This window comes from Lipophrys pholis, assembly GCF_963383615.2.
Source record: "Lipophrys pholis genome assembly, chromosome: 5".
In the NCBI taxonomy this organism is placed as follows: domain Eukaryota; kingdom Metazoa; phylum Chordata; class Actinopteri; order Blenniiformes; family Blenniidae; genus Lipophrys; species Lipophrys pholis.
The window spans coordinates 25,498,828-25,513,782 of record NC_137628.1 but is presented as its reverse complement, the minus strand read 5'-3'; the positions used below and the strand labels follow the sequence as shown (position 1 = coordinate 25,513,782).

The 14,955-nt window shown below is 39.9% G+C and overlaps 1 protein-coding gene across 1 annotated transcript in view; it reads left to right on the top strand.

Annotated features, from left to right (window-relative positions):
- lrba (LPS-responsive vesicle trafficking, beach and anchor containing) overlaps nucleotides 1–14,955 on the top strand; it is a 190,430-nt gene that overhangs the window by 13,852 nt on the left and 161,623 nt on the right. Inside the window, 2 exon segments of the mRNA XM_080463151.1 lie at nucleotides 12,477–12,708; nucleotides 14,299–14,399. Of these exon segments, the coding sequence (XP_080319277.1) occupies nucleotides 12,477–12,708; nucleotides 14,299–14,399 (333 nt within the window).

The window sequence follows — 14,955 nt, the reverse complement described above, 5'->3', positions numbered from 1 at the left end:
CCTCAGTGTGCAAAAAGGGATGACAGTTGGCCAAGGCTTTGCCTGTTCAAATGTTCACAACTAGGTGGGCCCATGTTAAAGAAAACCTTAGGCACTTTAACAAATCTGGAGCAGACCTGTTAAAGTGCTCCTTCGTTTGTATATCTGACAAGGAAAGTTGGGCAGCTTTCTCAAAATGTTTTGGCCAAAACACAGATCGGATGTCAAACATTTGCCCCACGATCCAAAACTAGACATTCTGAGGGTCCATTTCAGCCTGTGTGATGACCTTGCAACGTGTAAACATTACAAAGAAAACACTGGCTTAAAGTGACTTGTTTTTATTTCATTCACTGGACTTATACCTCTCTTCTGGCTTATTTGCTGTGTAATACAGGGCAGTGAATAGAGCAGCTGTTTATGGTCTCAATCTGGGGTACAGTTAATAGATAAATGTGACAAACCTACGGAAATAAAGATTTTATTTGGCTGGATTTGTTTTCTTTCTATCTCTTGAAGGATGTTTACATAATACATGTCCTGACATAAACATTATTTAAATACCATCTTTATATAGTCTCCTATTATTGGTAGAGAAATATTTACTACCTTGCATGGTTCATTTTAACAATGTCTTCAACAAATTTTTACAGTTTTAATGTTATTGGTGTGTTAAGAGCGGAAATATATAATATTGATAAAATGTCTTGTAAGTTGCATTAAACGTGCATAGAAAAAGTTTATTTCTGAAATTGAAAGGGTAAATGCAGCAACCCATAAACAGTGTTGGAAATGTTTGATGACCTCAACAAATCAGACAGGCAGGGCCGGCTTGCAAACCACGGACAGGAAATGTTAAAAGGTTGCATCTGAGCATGTTGCTACATCACTGCTCGTCAACAATGGTGAATGCCAAACTGGATCACCGTGTCATACCAAACCCATTAGGGTTCAGCAGGTTTCTCAGAGGCAAACGTCTGAAATAATGGCTGTGACTCTGTCCCTTCTTTTTTTTAAAGGTTTTGTTTGTTTTTGCATGTCAAATCATATTTCTGATCCCGCTGCTCAATTGGGAGGCCAGATTAGTCATATGGTCGTACACTGTATATAAATGTATAGTATATGAAAAGTTGGTGCATTTTATTGGTCGGTTCTTTTCAAAATTCCATGAAAACAAGCTTGAGCAAAGGATGTTTGATATAGATTAGATATTATTCTGATAGAAGCACTTGCTTATGCATTGGAATGGAAAAGACAAGTCACTTCTGGGTGTTTAGAAAAGGTTTCACTGTGAGGAAGTAAATGTTTTCAATGGCCTTCAGGAGTGGTCTTTGTTGACCAGCTTTTCAAGAGAGACAGGAAGGTATAGTGACACTAAGTGCAGGAAGAGTAACACTATGGTGTCAGGATATGGTGCGGAGCACTGACAGTTTCCTGGTTCCCCACTCGGTTAAAAGCCACTTCACATATTTTCAAGTGGATCATGTGAGATATTCTAGACTTTCAGCCAATCTGTACAATAATGTGTAAAGGTTTCATGAAAAATATCGTTTCAGGTTTGTTTATTTTTCTTTTTTCTGCAATGAACAAAATACAAAATGTTTATGGCTTTTGCTGCAAGGCTTTTTTCTATTTCTTCCCTGATGGACATAGAACATTTTGGCACCATTCTCATTCAGTTATTGTGATAGTTTCAAGCAATTGCATTCACCCCACTAACCCATGCAAGTAAATTCTATACAGTGATAAGACTTTCTTTTTAGAGAAAGCATTTTTAACCGGGCTAAATGTGACAATTTAATTTTATATATACTTTTCTTTCATTTTCTGTGGAGGTGATTTCAGTCAAATCCTGCAAGGCAAACCCAAAGTATGTAATAAAATAATTTCCACAGCTTTGTGGCTGCTCTGTCTTAGTGAAACAACCTTTCCACGATGCATATGTGTAAAATGTAAATTCATCACTTTGTAACAGTTGACATTAATTTCATGTGCTTTATGTTGCACTTATGCCAAAACAATAGATGAGCGAGGAACCTAAAATGAGGTTGGTCAAAGCCCCTCCTTTGCTTCTCCATGCACTTCCTCTCTAGTGATGAGGGCAGCATCAAGAGACCAACAGTGTAGAGTTACAGCTGTCCTCAGCTGGAGTTGTCCGCGACCTTGTGTTGTCATCTTGTCCCACAGTGGGCTGATTTCTTAGTTCAGCAGGTTGTTGCTTTCACATCGAGGAGCTCACTTGGTACTGCTCTTGCATTTTCAATGTACGACATTGTGTTAGTCAGGCTTTATTCTCATTTCAATCTTTTTGATTTAAGCTTTTGTTCGAAGAGAGAAAATGTTTTTTCTGTCAGCTGAGGATGTTGATGGTGACGCATTGATGAATTCAGGATCAATAGATTGAGCAGGAACAGGATGCGAGTTCATCCACCTTTTATTTACTTTACCTAATTCAGCCTCTCCCAGATTGGCTGTAATGAAGTCTGCAGACCTCCCCTGTGATCTCTAACTTCCCAAAAACATTCCAGAGGAGCCAAACACTGACACCCACATATGGTCTATAAGAGCACAAAACGTTAATATAACAGCAAGTTGACATGAGTGATCTGTATTGTAGAAAGGGTCTTGTAGTGTTCTCTGAATTTAGGTACCTAATTCACATTAGATACCTAAAAAAAGAAAAGTAAAAGTGTTCCAGTCAGAATAATGCTATTGACTTAATCATCAGTTTACATAACTGTAGAGCTATTTCAAGTGAAACAAAGTGCAGACATTGGGAAAGTTAAATATAATGCATGTACCGGTATTTGGGTAAATTTGAGTTTTTTGCTTTGTATCTGAAGAAACTAGTTTTTGTTTACAATTAAAACTCAACAGGCTGTTTTTCTGCTGAAGTCACTGAGCCTCCTACATAGCTTGAATTCTCATTTCACTCCTCGGTGCGTTGAGCCAGGCTGGAATTCCTCACTAATGACTAACGGTTATCTCTTTCCTTGTTCACCTCCCTCATCCAGCTGCTATTTTTAATGCTGCCGCTCCACAAAACTACAATCATCACTGTTGCATAGTTAAACCCTTTGTTTACCTCATGATCCAGTCACCTCTTCCCTCGTCCTACCCTGTGTCAGTCGTCCTGCAGTAACTCCAAAAACATATTCCTCAGCATGAATACTGGTAATGCTGAATATTTAATTCCAGGCAGAAGCCCCGTAAAGATTTTCCCCGAGAAGAAAGCCATGTCATCAATAGATCAAATTGGAGGGTTGTTTTAATTTTGAACATCACATTCCTGATGCAAATGAGAGTCAAAGTTTTCCCCCAAAACTAACGGACTACCTTGAAGATTAGAGTCTTGATCCTAATGAGGGCCATTTCCTGTCCAGCCTTTTCCTTTTGCTGACGATAGCAGCGCTCTGGATCGCCAGATATTTGACGGTTTGAGGTGTTCTCGGATTCAGCATGTGGCTTCATGTTAATTGCTTTATAACTGTGGTTTGTTCCCAATGTGGGATCTCTGACCCCTGAGTTTGGCAAGTAGCTTTCATCATTATGAAAATTCTAGAAAAATCTGTCCATTGATTTTATTTTGAAGAGTCTTTTGGTGGTATATTCATGATTGTGTGTGTGTGTCTGCGAGGGTTGGGCTTCACTATGGTGTTTTGACTAATCAGACATCAGTTGGAGGACTCTAAAGAAGTTTTGGAACGACTGATTGATGGCATAAGAAAGCCAAAATTGAGCTGTCAAAGCTATTACATGACTGGAACCCTCTCTGATCAATGGTTTGTCAAAACATGGCAGTGTACCCACACACTAACCAACAATTAAAAGCAAGAGCCTTTAAAATATAAAAGGCAGTTTGCCTCCACAGGGGGTCCTGGAGCCCATTTTGTGAACCGCTGAGCAAGATTACTAGTTTAATTCAACCCTCCACGTCTACAGCAGGCTAATTGAAGCTCCTTCTGCAGTATATTGTAATGAGACTTTGTTGAACTATTGAGAACGGCGGCAGAGCAGTGGGAAGGTTTAACAGGAAGGGTTTGATATTGTGATCCGAGCACATCGTACACTTTCAACAAGTGAAACAGAAACGTGGAGCAGCATATTGAAGGATGGATGGTTTTATCTTTATTATCTTCTGGGATGAGATGGAAAGCTCCTAATTACTTCTTTTCCATTTTCGGGTCTTTGTTTCTGCTTCATTTATTCCATCGCGCTACGCAGATGGCCTAATATAGAATCAATGAAGTGTGGTTGCATGAGAGAATTAAAGTAACCTTATCTAAAACAGCATTGATTTATGTCCTTTAAACATTTTCTGTGGTTTTCTGCACATCCTGTCAGAGACAAATTAATAGGACAATGAAATGTTGTCTTTCCCCCAAATGGTGTCGTATTCAATGTAGTGTAAAAGTGAATGTGAGCTATTGTTTAAAACAAAGGCTTGGCATGTTGCCCCTCTGAAGATATTCTTAGAAATCCAGTTATTAAAATACCTTTTCTCCTCTGTCAACCAGAAGAGACGAGAGCAAAGACGATGTGAGGGAGGGAGCATCCAGAGGAAATGCTAGAATTTCTTATCAGTTTTGTATTGGAATGATTTAAAAGACCAAGCGTAACAGATCATTGTTTTTCCAACATGCCGAAGCAGTGACTATTGATTATGATTTTAAAAGCTTTAAATCAACATATTTCTCGGATGTGATCAGCTGAAAACACACACATACGGCTGCATTTCACAGAAATTGTCAGTGTATGGTTCAACATGAAAAGAGCCGCTCTCTCTCAAAACATTAGTGTGGCTGAATTGTTCCCATGGTCTGAAGTGAGTGAGTAAAGGTCCAGTGGTGTTGTGAGCATTGAAAGCAGCGTCGCCCATGGTCACTGCAGGAATAATCACTACTTTACCTTCCACTTGTGCCACTTGTGCCATGGAAAATTGCTCATGCACCAGGTAGCAATTGCAAATATTTCTAACAAAAGTATGCTAAAAGTTCTCATTATTTCACATTATTGTGACCTCAGAGGACAAGGTGCACAGTGATGACTGTCGACAGATCTGAATAATTAGAATTTTTATATAATTTGTCGTATTTCTTCAAACTCTTGGACTGTTTATATGGTAATATATACTTAAGTGTCCAAACGCATACATATGTAGCTTCTTAAGTATATGCAGGTGACATAATTACAATCAAATTAACTTTGAATGTAATTATTCTGTATAGACGCTTGCTTTTTATAACACACTGCCTTGTTTCTAATGACCTGTAAACTGTGGAGCCACCAGCGTGTGAGCATTGTTTGGCAAACTCTGAGTCAGCCATCTCTTCACATTTTGCCTGCACTCTTTGCCCTCCTCTACTCTGTAGTATCTGCAGTTTGTTTACGCTTGCCTTTTTTGCTCTGTTACTTAACATGATTGAGGGGGATTCCACAAGCCAGTTGTGCGCCTGATAATTGTGTTGGACTCACTCAGGAAATAGTGTTTTTTTTTTTTTTTTTCTTTTGCAGTTGAAATGATTTTAAATCGTATGTCAAGGAGAAATGTGGTTTATATATTTTTAGTCGTGGCAGGGAAGCTTCCAGTTTTGCTATGTAGCTCAAAAAAAAAAAGAAAACTTTGGTTCCACAACATGATGATTAGTCTTGAATCTATTCTGTGAGGATTTAACAGTTTCTCCATCACCTGCACAGGTATTCAGGTTTCTCTGTCACAATACAAAGACATGCATGATGGTTCAGTTGGTGTTTCTAAAGCTCAGTTTATGCCCCAACGTTCAGTTGAAATTGCATAATTTCTATTTCAGAAAAGTTTTGCTTTTACCTAGCAATGTTTTGAAAATTTGCATTGTGCATTGTTGATCACAATCACCCCCTTCTTGCGATCCTCTTGGCGACGTCTCTTAGCAACGATGGCGGACGACATGATTCAGGTCGTACTTCAGAAGCTACTGATATTCGTCGGTTTGACAAGGCGATATGTTGGATTTCTCAAGTACGAGGATGGGCAGCAGTATTCTGTGTCTTCTTCAGCGGTTTTGCATGCTCCTTGTCTTCACCATTTTTTTGTGTATTTCTGTGGCAGTTACAGCGTCACCCGAAGGCCTGGCATATGTACTAAATTGTTTTGAGTCATGCCACTCTGGAGGCAAACATTGTTATTTTCCATCTGTTGGTGGATGTGCAGACAAACTATTTACTAGTTTGATTGCATGCGCAGAATAAGCATTTTTGAAAAGTTGCGTCCCATTTCCACAGAGACGGATTCAGAATGTTTTCGGAAAGTTCCACCTTGGGAGCCGTTTATAACTAGTTGCGTTTTTCAGTGGCTCTGAGCATCGTTGTTACGTAAACGGAAACTCAAAATGCAACGCAAGTTTTCCATTTTTCAAATTCCCACATATTTTAGTTCTGATGCACCACAACTGAAATACTGCACACCTTTTCTTTTCTTTTTTTTTTAAACTGACAAAAACTTAAAACGGTATCCGAATGCGTTGACACTCATCAGTTTTTTTACTATCAGCACTTCACAAATGTAAACATGTAATTCATGTCTGCACTTTTCCAGAATCTCTTCTACCATGCATGGTTCTCCTGAATCTTTACTTGCCTTTAAAGGAATTCTTAGGGATAGGTTTTTCAGTGGTGTTGAAATGCGAAATGCGAAGGTTGTCAGTTTTGAAATTCGTATTTAGCATTGGATTTAAATGATTTTAGAAGGTGTCACAAGCCTCTTCAAGCCTGAAAGCCTCGGTTCTCCTCATCTGCTCCATCAGAGGCTCATCCTGCCATCTCTCTGCAGGCACTAGAGGGATTTGAGTGGGACAGATTATTTGGTTGACCTCCCCGTCTGCTGGAGCTATTTCAGCATCTCGCGTCAGATTTATTTTTTATTTTTTTTGAAGTTATCAGCAGTGAAAAAGCACGGGATTAAAAGATAGTTGTCATAACAAGAATCATGTTTCGTGTCACCGTGATGGATGTTTTGATTTTAATAGTGTGGAGGAGAAAATGAGCTAAACTGGATTTGGGTTGACAAGATAGCTCGTTAAAATAGATCCACTTAGGAACGCTGTTGAAAAAGTAGGTCATTGGTGAAAGCATGGTCACTCTGACAGCCTGTTTGTTGGATTTTTGTTGACATGATTTACATTAAAATGGACTAGAGTCTATTGTATTGCTCGGTTGTTATACAAGCTACCATTTAAAGTCCTCGTGTGGACGGCAAGTTGAACTTGCCCTCAAAACATTTGAGCAATTCTTTATTTATTTTAACCTTGCGGATATCACAAGCCACACAATAGAGTCGGTCAAACCATTCAAATGTCTGCAGGGTTGTCCTTAATGAGTCATGCATCCAAACTGTCAGATAGCATCGAGGCAAAGAGTTTGCCTCCATTTTCACTGTTTTCTGACATTTCAGAGCAATTCAGAGCTTGATTTAAGTCATCTGACAAACTACAGGCGCGCGAGACATGAGCCCAGATTTGACTGGGACATTCTTCTATTGTCTCCTCTTGTTGTTCTTTCAGTCGGGAAAATCACTTTATATTCAAATGATTTCCCCCATAGAAGTAATTGCACTTTCATTAGGGAGCGAAATGAAGGACAAACACACACACACACACACGCACACACACACTCACACACAGTGTTACACAATAGAGAAGGCTCATCACCCTGCAGCCTCGGCTTGGCAGCATCACTCTCCCTGCTTATTACTTTTAGCTGGGTAATTTTCTCCCCTTTGGTACCAAATGACCGTCGTTTGTTACGTTCCCTCATCTCCAACATCACATGACTGATGATTTAGAAGTCTGTTTGCACCCGCCCCAAGACCTGAAACGACTCGGTGACACTGAAGTAAACCTTTTCTGGTTTTATTGTCTGTCTCACTTCCTCGCTCACCCCTAAATTGTGTGGCCTGTTTGATTTATCATCATTTATACTGTTTATTTTTAATTCTACTCTTGAAATTTGCCTCTGAAATGCTCACTCCTTTACTTTCAAAGCTTTTCACTTCTATGAATTTGTTGCTGAGATATTAGAAGAAGAAGGTGACGCAATTACAAAACCAATGTACCTCTAATCAGTAACTCTAACTTTTTTTCTTCTGATCTCAGTGGAACCTGTGCCGTGTTAATTCATCCTCAGTGAAGGAGGTGCTCCTCCTTTGTTTTTACTCTATATATTTCTTTTGGGAATCTCTAAGCTGAGCTTGGGCTGTGAATAGTCAGTGACATGAATGAGATGAAGGCAGTAGAATAAGCAGAAGCATGCACTATTTGGATCATTGGAAATTCTAAATAATTTTTACTAAAAGTTTCTGTATTAAATAACGTTGACCCCAGGAATTCAAACCTCTGCTTTTCAGGTGGCCCAGTGTTCTATTTGCTATGACTGTCAACCCGAACATTTGGGTTAAGCAGTCGGTGCATGTGAATGCTGGCTCTGGTGTACATCTAAGCTCGACCATCCTGCAGCGTTGCTCTCCATGGAGACCAGAGAAGCCTGTTTGTGCTTTGTGTTACGGCCCAGTGGCTGCTGGGCCGCTCAGCCATGATTAATTCAGGTTGGCCTCGAGGGAGAAGAGCAAGGCTAGGTTACCCAGCCAGGGATCTGGTGTCTTCGCCGTCATAAAGGTTTCTGGCGTTTATGGCAGCTTTCAGCCAGAGCTCCTCTCCACTGGGCAACTCTTCACCTGTTCTCAAAATAGACGGATGTAAATGATTGTTGTGAACATTTTAGTTAATTAAAAAACTGTTAAACCTTTTTGTCATGCAACAGTGGACCTTCCACATGTTCTCGCACACCTGTTTTTGAGCCACATCGTTAGATCGCAAGTGATTAATGGCATGATTTAGTCATTTATGAAGTCGGAGGGCGGTGGCATGTGCAGACTACGCACTCATAAATTTATTGCTTAATCTATATTTGATGATAAGCAAATCAATCCCAAAATATTTAATAATCATCAAAACTTAAACATGTCTCATCTTAAAAATCTGCAGTGAACAAACTTCATTTCACCCTGAACTAAAATTAGAATAGACGTCTGTGTATGGCAGTGACGGTGTGTCAGGGGGTTACAAACAGAACCACACATCTTCAGGCTTGTTAGCAGTGTAATTGTTCAATCCGTCCTGAAGTCAACCACTTTTCCGACTGTTGGGAGTGCAGAAGGGGCTCTGTTATCGGTGGGTGCGTGCCCGGACTCGGTCACTGCGGTGTGGCACTGCGTCTCCATCCACCTATTCGCCGTGTCGTCCCTCAGTCAACTGGCTCTGATGGATGGAATGCTCTTGCACTGTGTCGGGCTCGTAAATCAGATATTATTGCATTGGAATGGCACCGAGCATCCGTTCATTGCGGCCCTGGCGTCAAATGGAGGGAGCCGCCGATAAGTTACTCCAGTAGACGTGTGATTTATCAGTGACTGAAGGCAAGCAGACGGGAGGCTGCTAATTTCCAAAGGTTACTACCAGCTGAGAGATTTTAGCCTCTTATAACTTCATTACCTTCTGTTTCTTCTGGTTCCCCCATGAGAAAGTTTGTTGCTTCTTTGACCATGTGCTGCAAGTGTGCTTTGCAGCGTCACTATATAAGTTAATGATTTTTATTTTTTTGTGAAATACTTCATGATGATCTTAATAGATATTAAACCTTTATTTATATTTAGTTATATTGAAGACTTTACAGATCGTTTGGCTCCTTGACCAGAGAGGTTTCTCTTAGTATATATTGGTGGTGGTGTTTTTTTTTTTTTTTGTGAATCGCAGTTTTTACAATTACAGGAATCGTAGACAATATTTTCAGATCGAATAGTGGAGCTTTTAACAGTTTTGTGGAAATATCTTGTGTTACTGAGTGTTAATGAAGTGAAACAACACTTCATTAACACAGTTCTAAATCAGTTTAAAGGAAAGCACATATAGAGAGATATATACTGTTTTGAGGAGGTGTTTCAACCTGTTTACATGTTTTCTCAAATATCTGATTATACCTTTATAATGTTGATATATTTTTCTGTATCTTTATTTATTGTTTTTGGTCTAGTCTTGAGCATTTCCATACCACGATAACAGGCCATCTTGGTAGAACCTTATTGTTACTCCACGGGCATTCTGGAGCTAAATTGAACCAATTAATCTAAAAGCAGGGGTGGACAATTAATTTTTCCGATGGGGCCACGTGAAAAACTACCACCATTCCGAAGGGCCGACCCATTAGTCTTACTCCGCTCTCTTTATAAAAAGCAATAGATTATAGTTTTCAGAGTTTTTTTTCCCTGCTCAAATGGTTCTTTCCACCAGGAGGTTTTTTCTTTTTTGCAGTGTAATTGTTCAATCCATCTTAAACTTGGATGCTTTTAAGGTTGTTGAATGTGGCAGATAAGCTCTAAAATAAATAATAGTATTTCTCAAACAAAAAAACATGTTTCATTTGATGACCGTCTTTACATTTGTCAGATTTTAACAGTATAAATGACAAAATGTATCCCCACAAGCCTGTTGTGAGAGATAAAGCAATAGCAATTGTTTGCATCATGTCCACTAATTTTCACAATTCTTGATAATTTCTCATTGACCTTTGTTAGAGGTGATGTGTGTACAGATCTGATCTAAATGGTGGTGAAAAGTCAACTTATTCCAGGCTTAGATGGTCAGAAAGCATCACAATAGATAAAAAAAAAAAATGTGTGGTTGTCCTCTCAATTATTTATTATTTATTAAGCTGCTGTATTTCCTTTATTCTGCAGATTGTGCCTCAAATGGTCCTGCTTATCTTTTCAGTTATGCAGACCTTATCACTTCTGTAGTAGAGATTCTGAGAAAAGCACGGTGACGACGAGTTCATAGCGGCTGTTTCAGGCATCTCATGTTTGCTTTTACTTTTGCTCATTTTAAAAACATGCTTTGTGTGGAAGGCTACCCAACTGTTTGTGCATGTGGCTGCCATGCATGCACGTTGTTGAGCAGATTCATGCTTTTCTGAATACAGTTTTCAAATAAATTTGAATTATTCGCTAACCAATAAACCCCTTTTGTTCATCTTTAGTCGAAATAATAAATGTACACATAGAAATGCATCAGTTGCAGAGTCTTCAACAGTGTTTAGTTTGGTATTTAGAGGTAAATATGCCATATTCTTACATTATAGTGTCCGGTTGAAGGGCAAGGAATGAAATGACCTTTTAGTTCCACTCAAGAGCGAAAAAAATATGTAATCGTTTCACTGATGATACTTGACATAACAGTTTGAATGAATAATCTTGGAGAAAAGGTTAAAAGAAGTAGGTGAGATGTGAGCCACTCTTACTTTCACAACACGCACACACACGCGTTCACAGTTAATCTTCCCTCACTCATTTTATTGGGACAGTTTTCATTCCTGATATGAAATCCTACTGTTTTCATGAGGCGCTGTCCTAATGGCCGAGAGCGACGATCATGCGCTCATTTTTCTTGCTCTGTCACACCTACTTGATCTCAAACATGACACCCTTTCTCACAAAATTAATTTGGCACCCACAATGTTATTTTCCTTATCTTTTTTCTATTAGGCAGGGTTCAATAATAAAAATGTCATCACAACTATTAAGAGGTGATAGATTCTGACATTTATGGCTCATACATTTCTTTCCAGACACAAAGAGCATTACTTCTTTGCGAGCGAATTTCCTCACCGCTCCTTAAATAAGCTTCAACTGCAGATTTCTGCCGGGGCCAAAATCGGATTTCGCTTCACTATGGCTAGAAATAAATGTCATTTGAAGGTTAGGTTTTATTGGCTTCAAAAATATATTATTGTGTAAAGTAAAAAAAAAAAAAAAAAAAAAAAAAAGCATCTTGTGTGTTTTCTTTAATATCCTAAGTGAGAGTTAATCTCAGCCCAGGTCTGTCTCTGCCAGGCGGTGTCAGACGCTGTTAGTATTTTAAGGCCTCCTATAGCAACAAAAGACCTCTAAATACACTTCACACGGTTCTAATCTGTTGGGATGTCTGGCTTTGTTTTACTGACATGGCTGCTTCTTTGATACCCTGGCAGCGGGTTTATCGCAGTGTCTACAGGCTGGCTGTAAACGGCACAATCTACTGTCAGACAAGCAGGCATACAGATAGATTGACCTTTAATCTGCCTGCAGCATCTCTGATGCATGAGTAATCGTCTGTTTCACAGTGTGTGCACACAGAACCATGTAGACATGTTTTGAAGCACTCTGCGTTATTTCATGTTATAGTGTTGCATTTGTGCTGGTTTAAGTCAAGGATTTGAGCTTTTGCTGTTTGTATGTTTTCCCTGTATATTTGGTCCCGCTAATGCTTAAATGTGGTGACTGTATAGTCAGCTGGGATCAGCTCGAGATACCCTAAGTTATATAAAGCAGATATAGAAGATATATAAGTGAAATGAGGAGAAAAGTGTTTTTTTTCCTTTATTCTTTTCTCCTCCAATCGCTCCCTCACCCTGCCTGTGCGTTTGTCTTCCAGTTGGTCGGCGGCCAGTTTGACCTGGAGATGAATTTCATCATCCAGGAGCCGGAGAGCATCGTGTGCATGGTGGAGCTCCTGGACAAGTGTGAGCCCACCTGTCAGGCGGAGATCTGGAGCATCTTCACCGCCATCCTCAAGAAGAGTGTCCGCAACCTGCAGGCCTGCACCGAGGTGGGGCTCATCCAGCTGGTGCTCGATCGTATATCAACCACTGACAGCATGATCGCAGGTACCTAAAACAGTCCCTCATGGAGGAAGTGTTCAACACCCCACCCCACCCCCCCCCACCCCCCCGCACACACACACACACACACACACACACACACACACACACACACACACACACACACACACACACACACACACACACACACACACACACACACACCCCACCCCTTCCATTAGGTACAACTAACAAATCAAATGTGTCTGGAGTCATTTATATATTTTTTATTTTAAAAAGTTAAAAGCTGCTCTCTCGTGTGGCTGTAGTAAATGGCCATCGAGCCTTTGACAAGGCGATAAATCTTTGCTTTCCTCCTGGAGTGATGGGACTTTACTTGACCTCAGTGTGAAAAGTAAATTCCTGCTCTACGTGCCAGTGTAGCATTACATATAATACGACTCCCTTCCACAGAAAATCCTCACACTTTCCCCCTTCAGTGTTGCACACACTGTGATGTATTATTGTGAGTGTGAGGGCTCGGTTATCCGGTGCAGCGTCCCCCACCCCCCCCTAGTCTCAGTCTAGTGTTTTGCCCATCTGCAAATTAGTGTGAATTAATCCCGCAGTGTTCAGCTCAGTGAACTTTTGCCAGCAAGAACAACACTGGCCTGGAGGGTTTGTGCAGTCGAGCAAGGCTGGTATTTCTCAGCAGCAACTAGACAGCTAACAAGAAATGGTTTTAATAATGGTCACTGTGGTATAAATGTTATGCTAGTATAAAGAGTAGTGAAAAACGTCCCTCCATGCCTCCCTTCACCTTGTATACAGTACTTTGCAAAAGTATGAGGGCGCTGTACTCTAATGCGACTCATCCATCATGCAATTTTAGCAAGAAGACTTCTGATCGATGCACCCGGGGTTTATTAAGAACCACCTTCAGTGTAAATAACTAGTGGTCCTGGAAGTGATGGCGTGCCTGCCAAAGAGCCTGATTCTTACATAAGGAAGACTGTGTGGGTCTACATGAAGAAATAGGAGGATCCACACCGGATCTGTCATTACTTCATGATCTTTTAAAACAACTTCTGTGCAGGTTTCTTCAAATATTGAAGTGTGGTCAAACCAAATACAGATTTAGATCTAAAATTAGCATGTTGCTTTTCAGTGAAATAAGTACATATGTAGTTTGAAATTGAAAAAAAAAAAGTTTTTATTGTTATGTGGACAACATCCTCATTTATATTTCTGTCCCTTGTCTTCATAGTTGAAGAATAAAATAGTTTATTAAAAGGCACGTGTCGTACTGTGACTCATCATTCGTCAGTAATAACTAATGAAAGCCGCAGTGCGGTAGCTGGAACTCCCAGAGTGTCTTCTCTAATTTCACTCTACAATTTTTTTAACTTGGGACCTGTTCACCCTGCTTTAATTAATTGTAGCTGCTTAGCTTCTCAGAGCTGTGGCATCACTGGATTATTTAGACTTAAAAAAAAAATATTAGGATTATCAGCCATGTCAGCTTTGATGGTTTTTAGAACCATAATATACTCATGAACCCCCAGCATGAATATTACGCCTTGTCAGTCTGTATTTGATGTGCCATGTTTAACGTTTTTTTTTTTTTTTTTGCCTTTCTTCATGTGGCTCTTGCAGACTTGCTGGTGGACATGTTGGGTGTGCTTGCAAGCTACAGCATCACAGTGAAAGAGCTGAAGCTTTTCTTCAGCAAGCTGCAGGGGGAAAAAGGCCAGTGGGTGAGTCAGAGTCATGTCGCGGTGATGTGTTTTGGTCGTCTGGGTTCCGCGTCAGGAATGTGCTGCCAACACTTGAACTGCTGCCATCCCACATCACGTAGACAAAATAAAGCACGTGAAACCAAATGACACAGGATCCATAAAGTACATGACCACTTTGTTTGTTGTGTAAAATAATCAAAAGAAACTAGCTTGAGATGGGAATTGAATTTTGCTTTGTACGAAGAAAATGACTTTAAATTGCTTGACGTGGAGACAGGAAACGCACGGCAGTGTCCGGAAAGTCTGACTCGCCTCACGGACGGGTGGACTTGTGTTGTCTTATTATAGAGAAGATTGTCTAAATATTAACCGGTAAGAAATAATATACTTGGAAAATGACACCCTTTATTTGCAATATTTGAACATGAGTGTGATGTTATAGCTTAAGTTAAAGTTTAATTGTTGTTATTCAGCACTCGTTGATGTTAAGCACTGACATATGGTGTAGAAGAAATGAGAATAAAACCAGGAACTTTTGTTCCACCATACTCCTTTATGCTTATGTCATCACCTC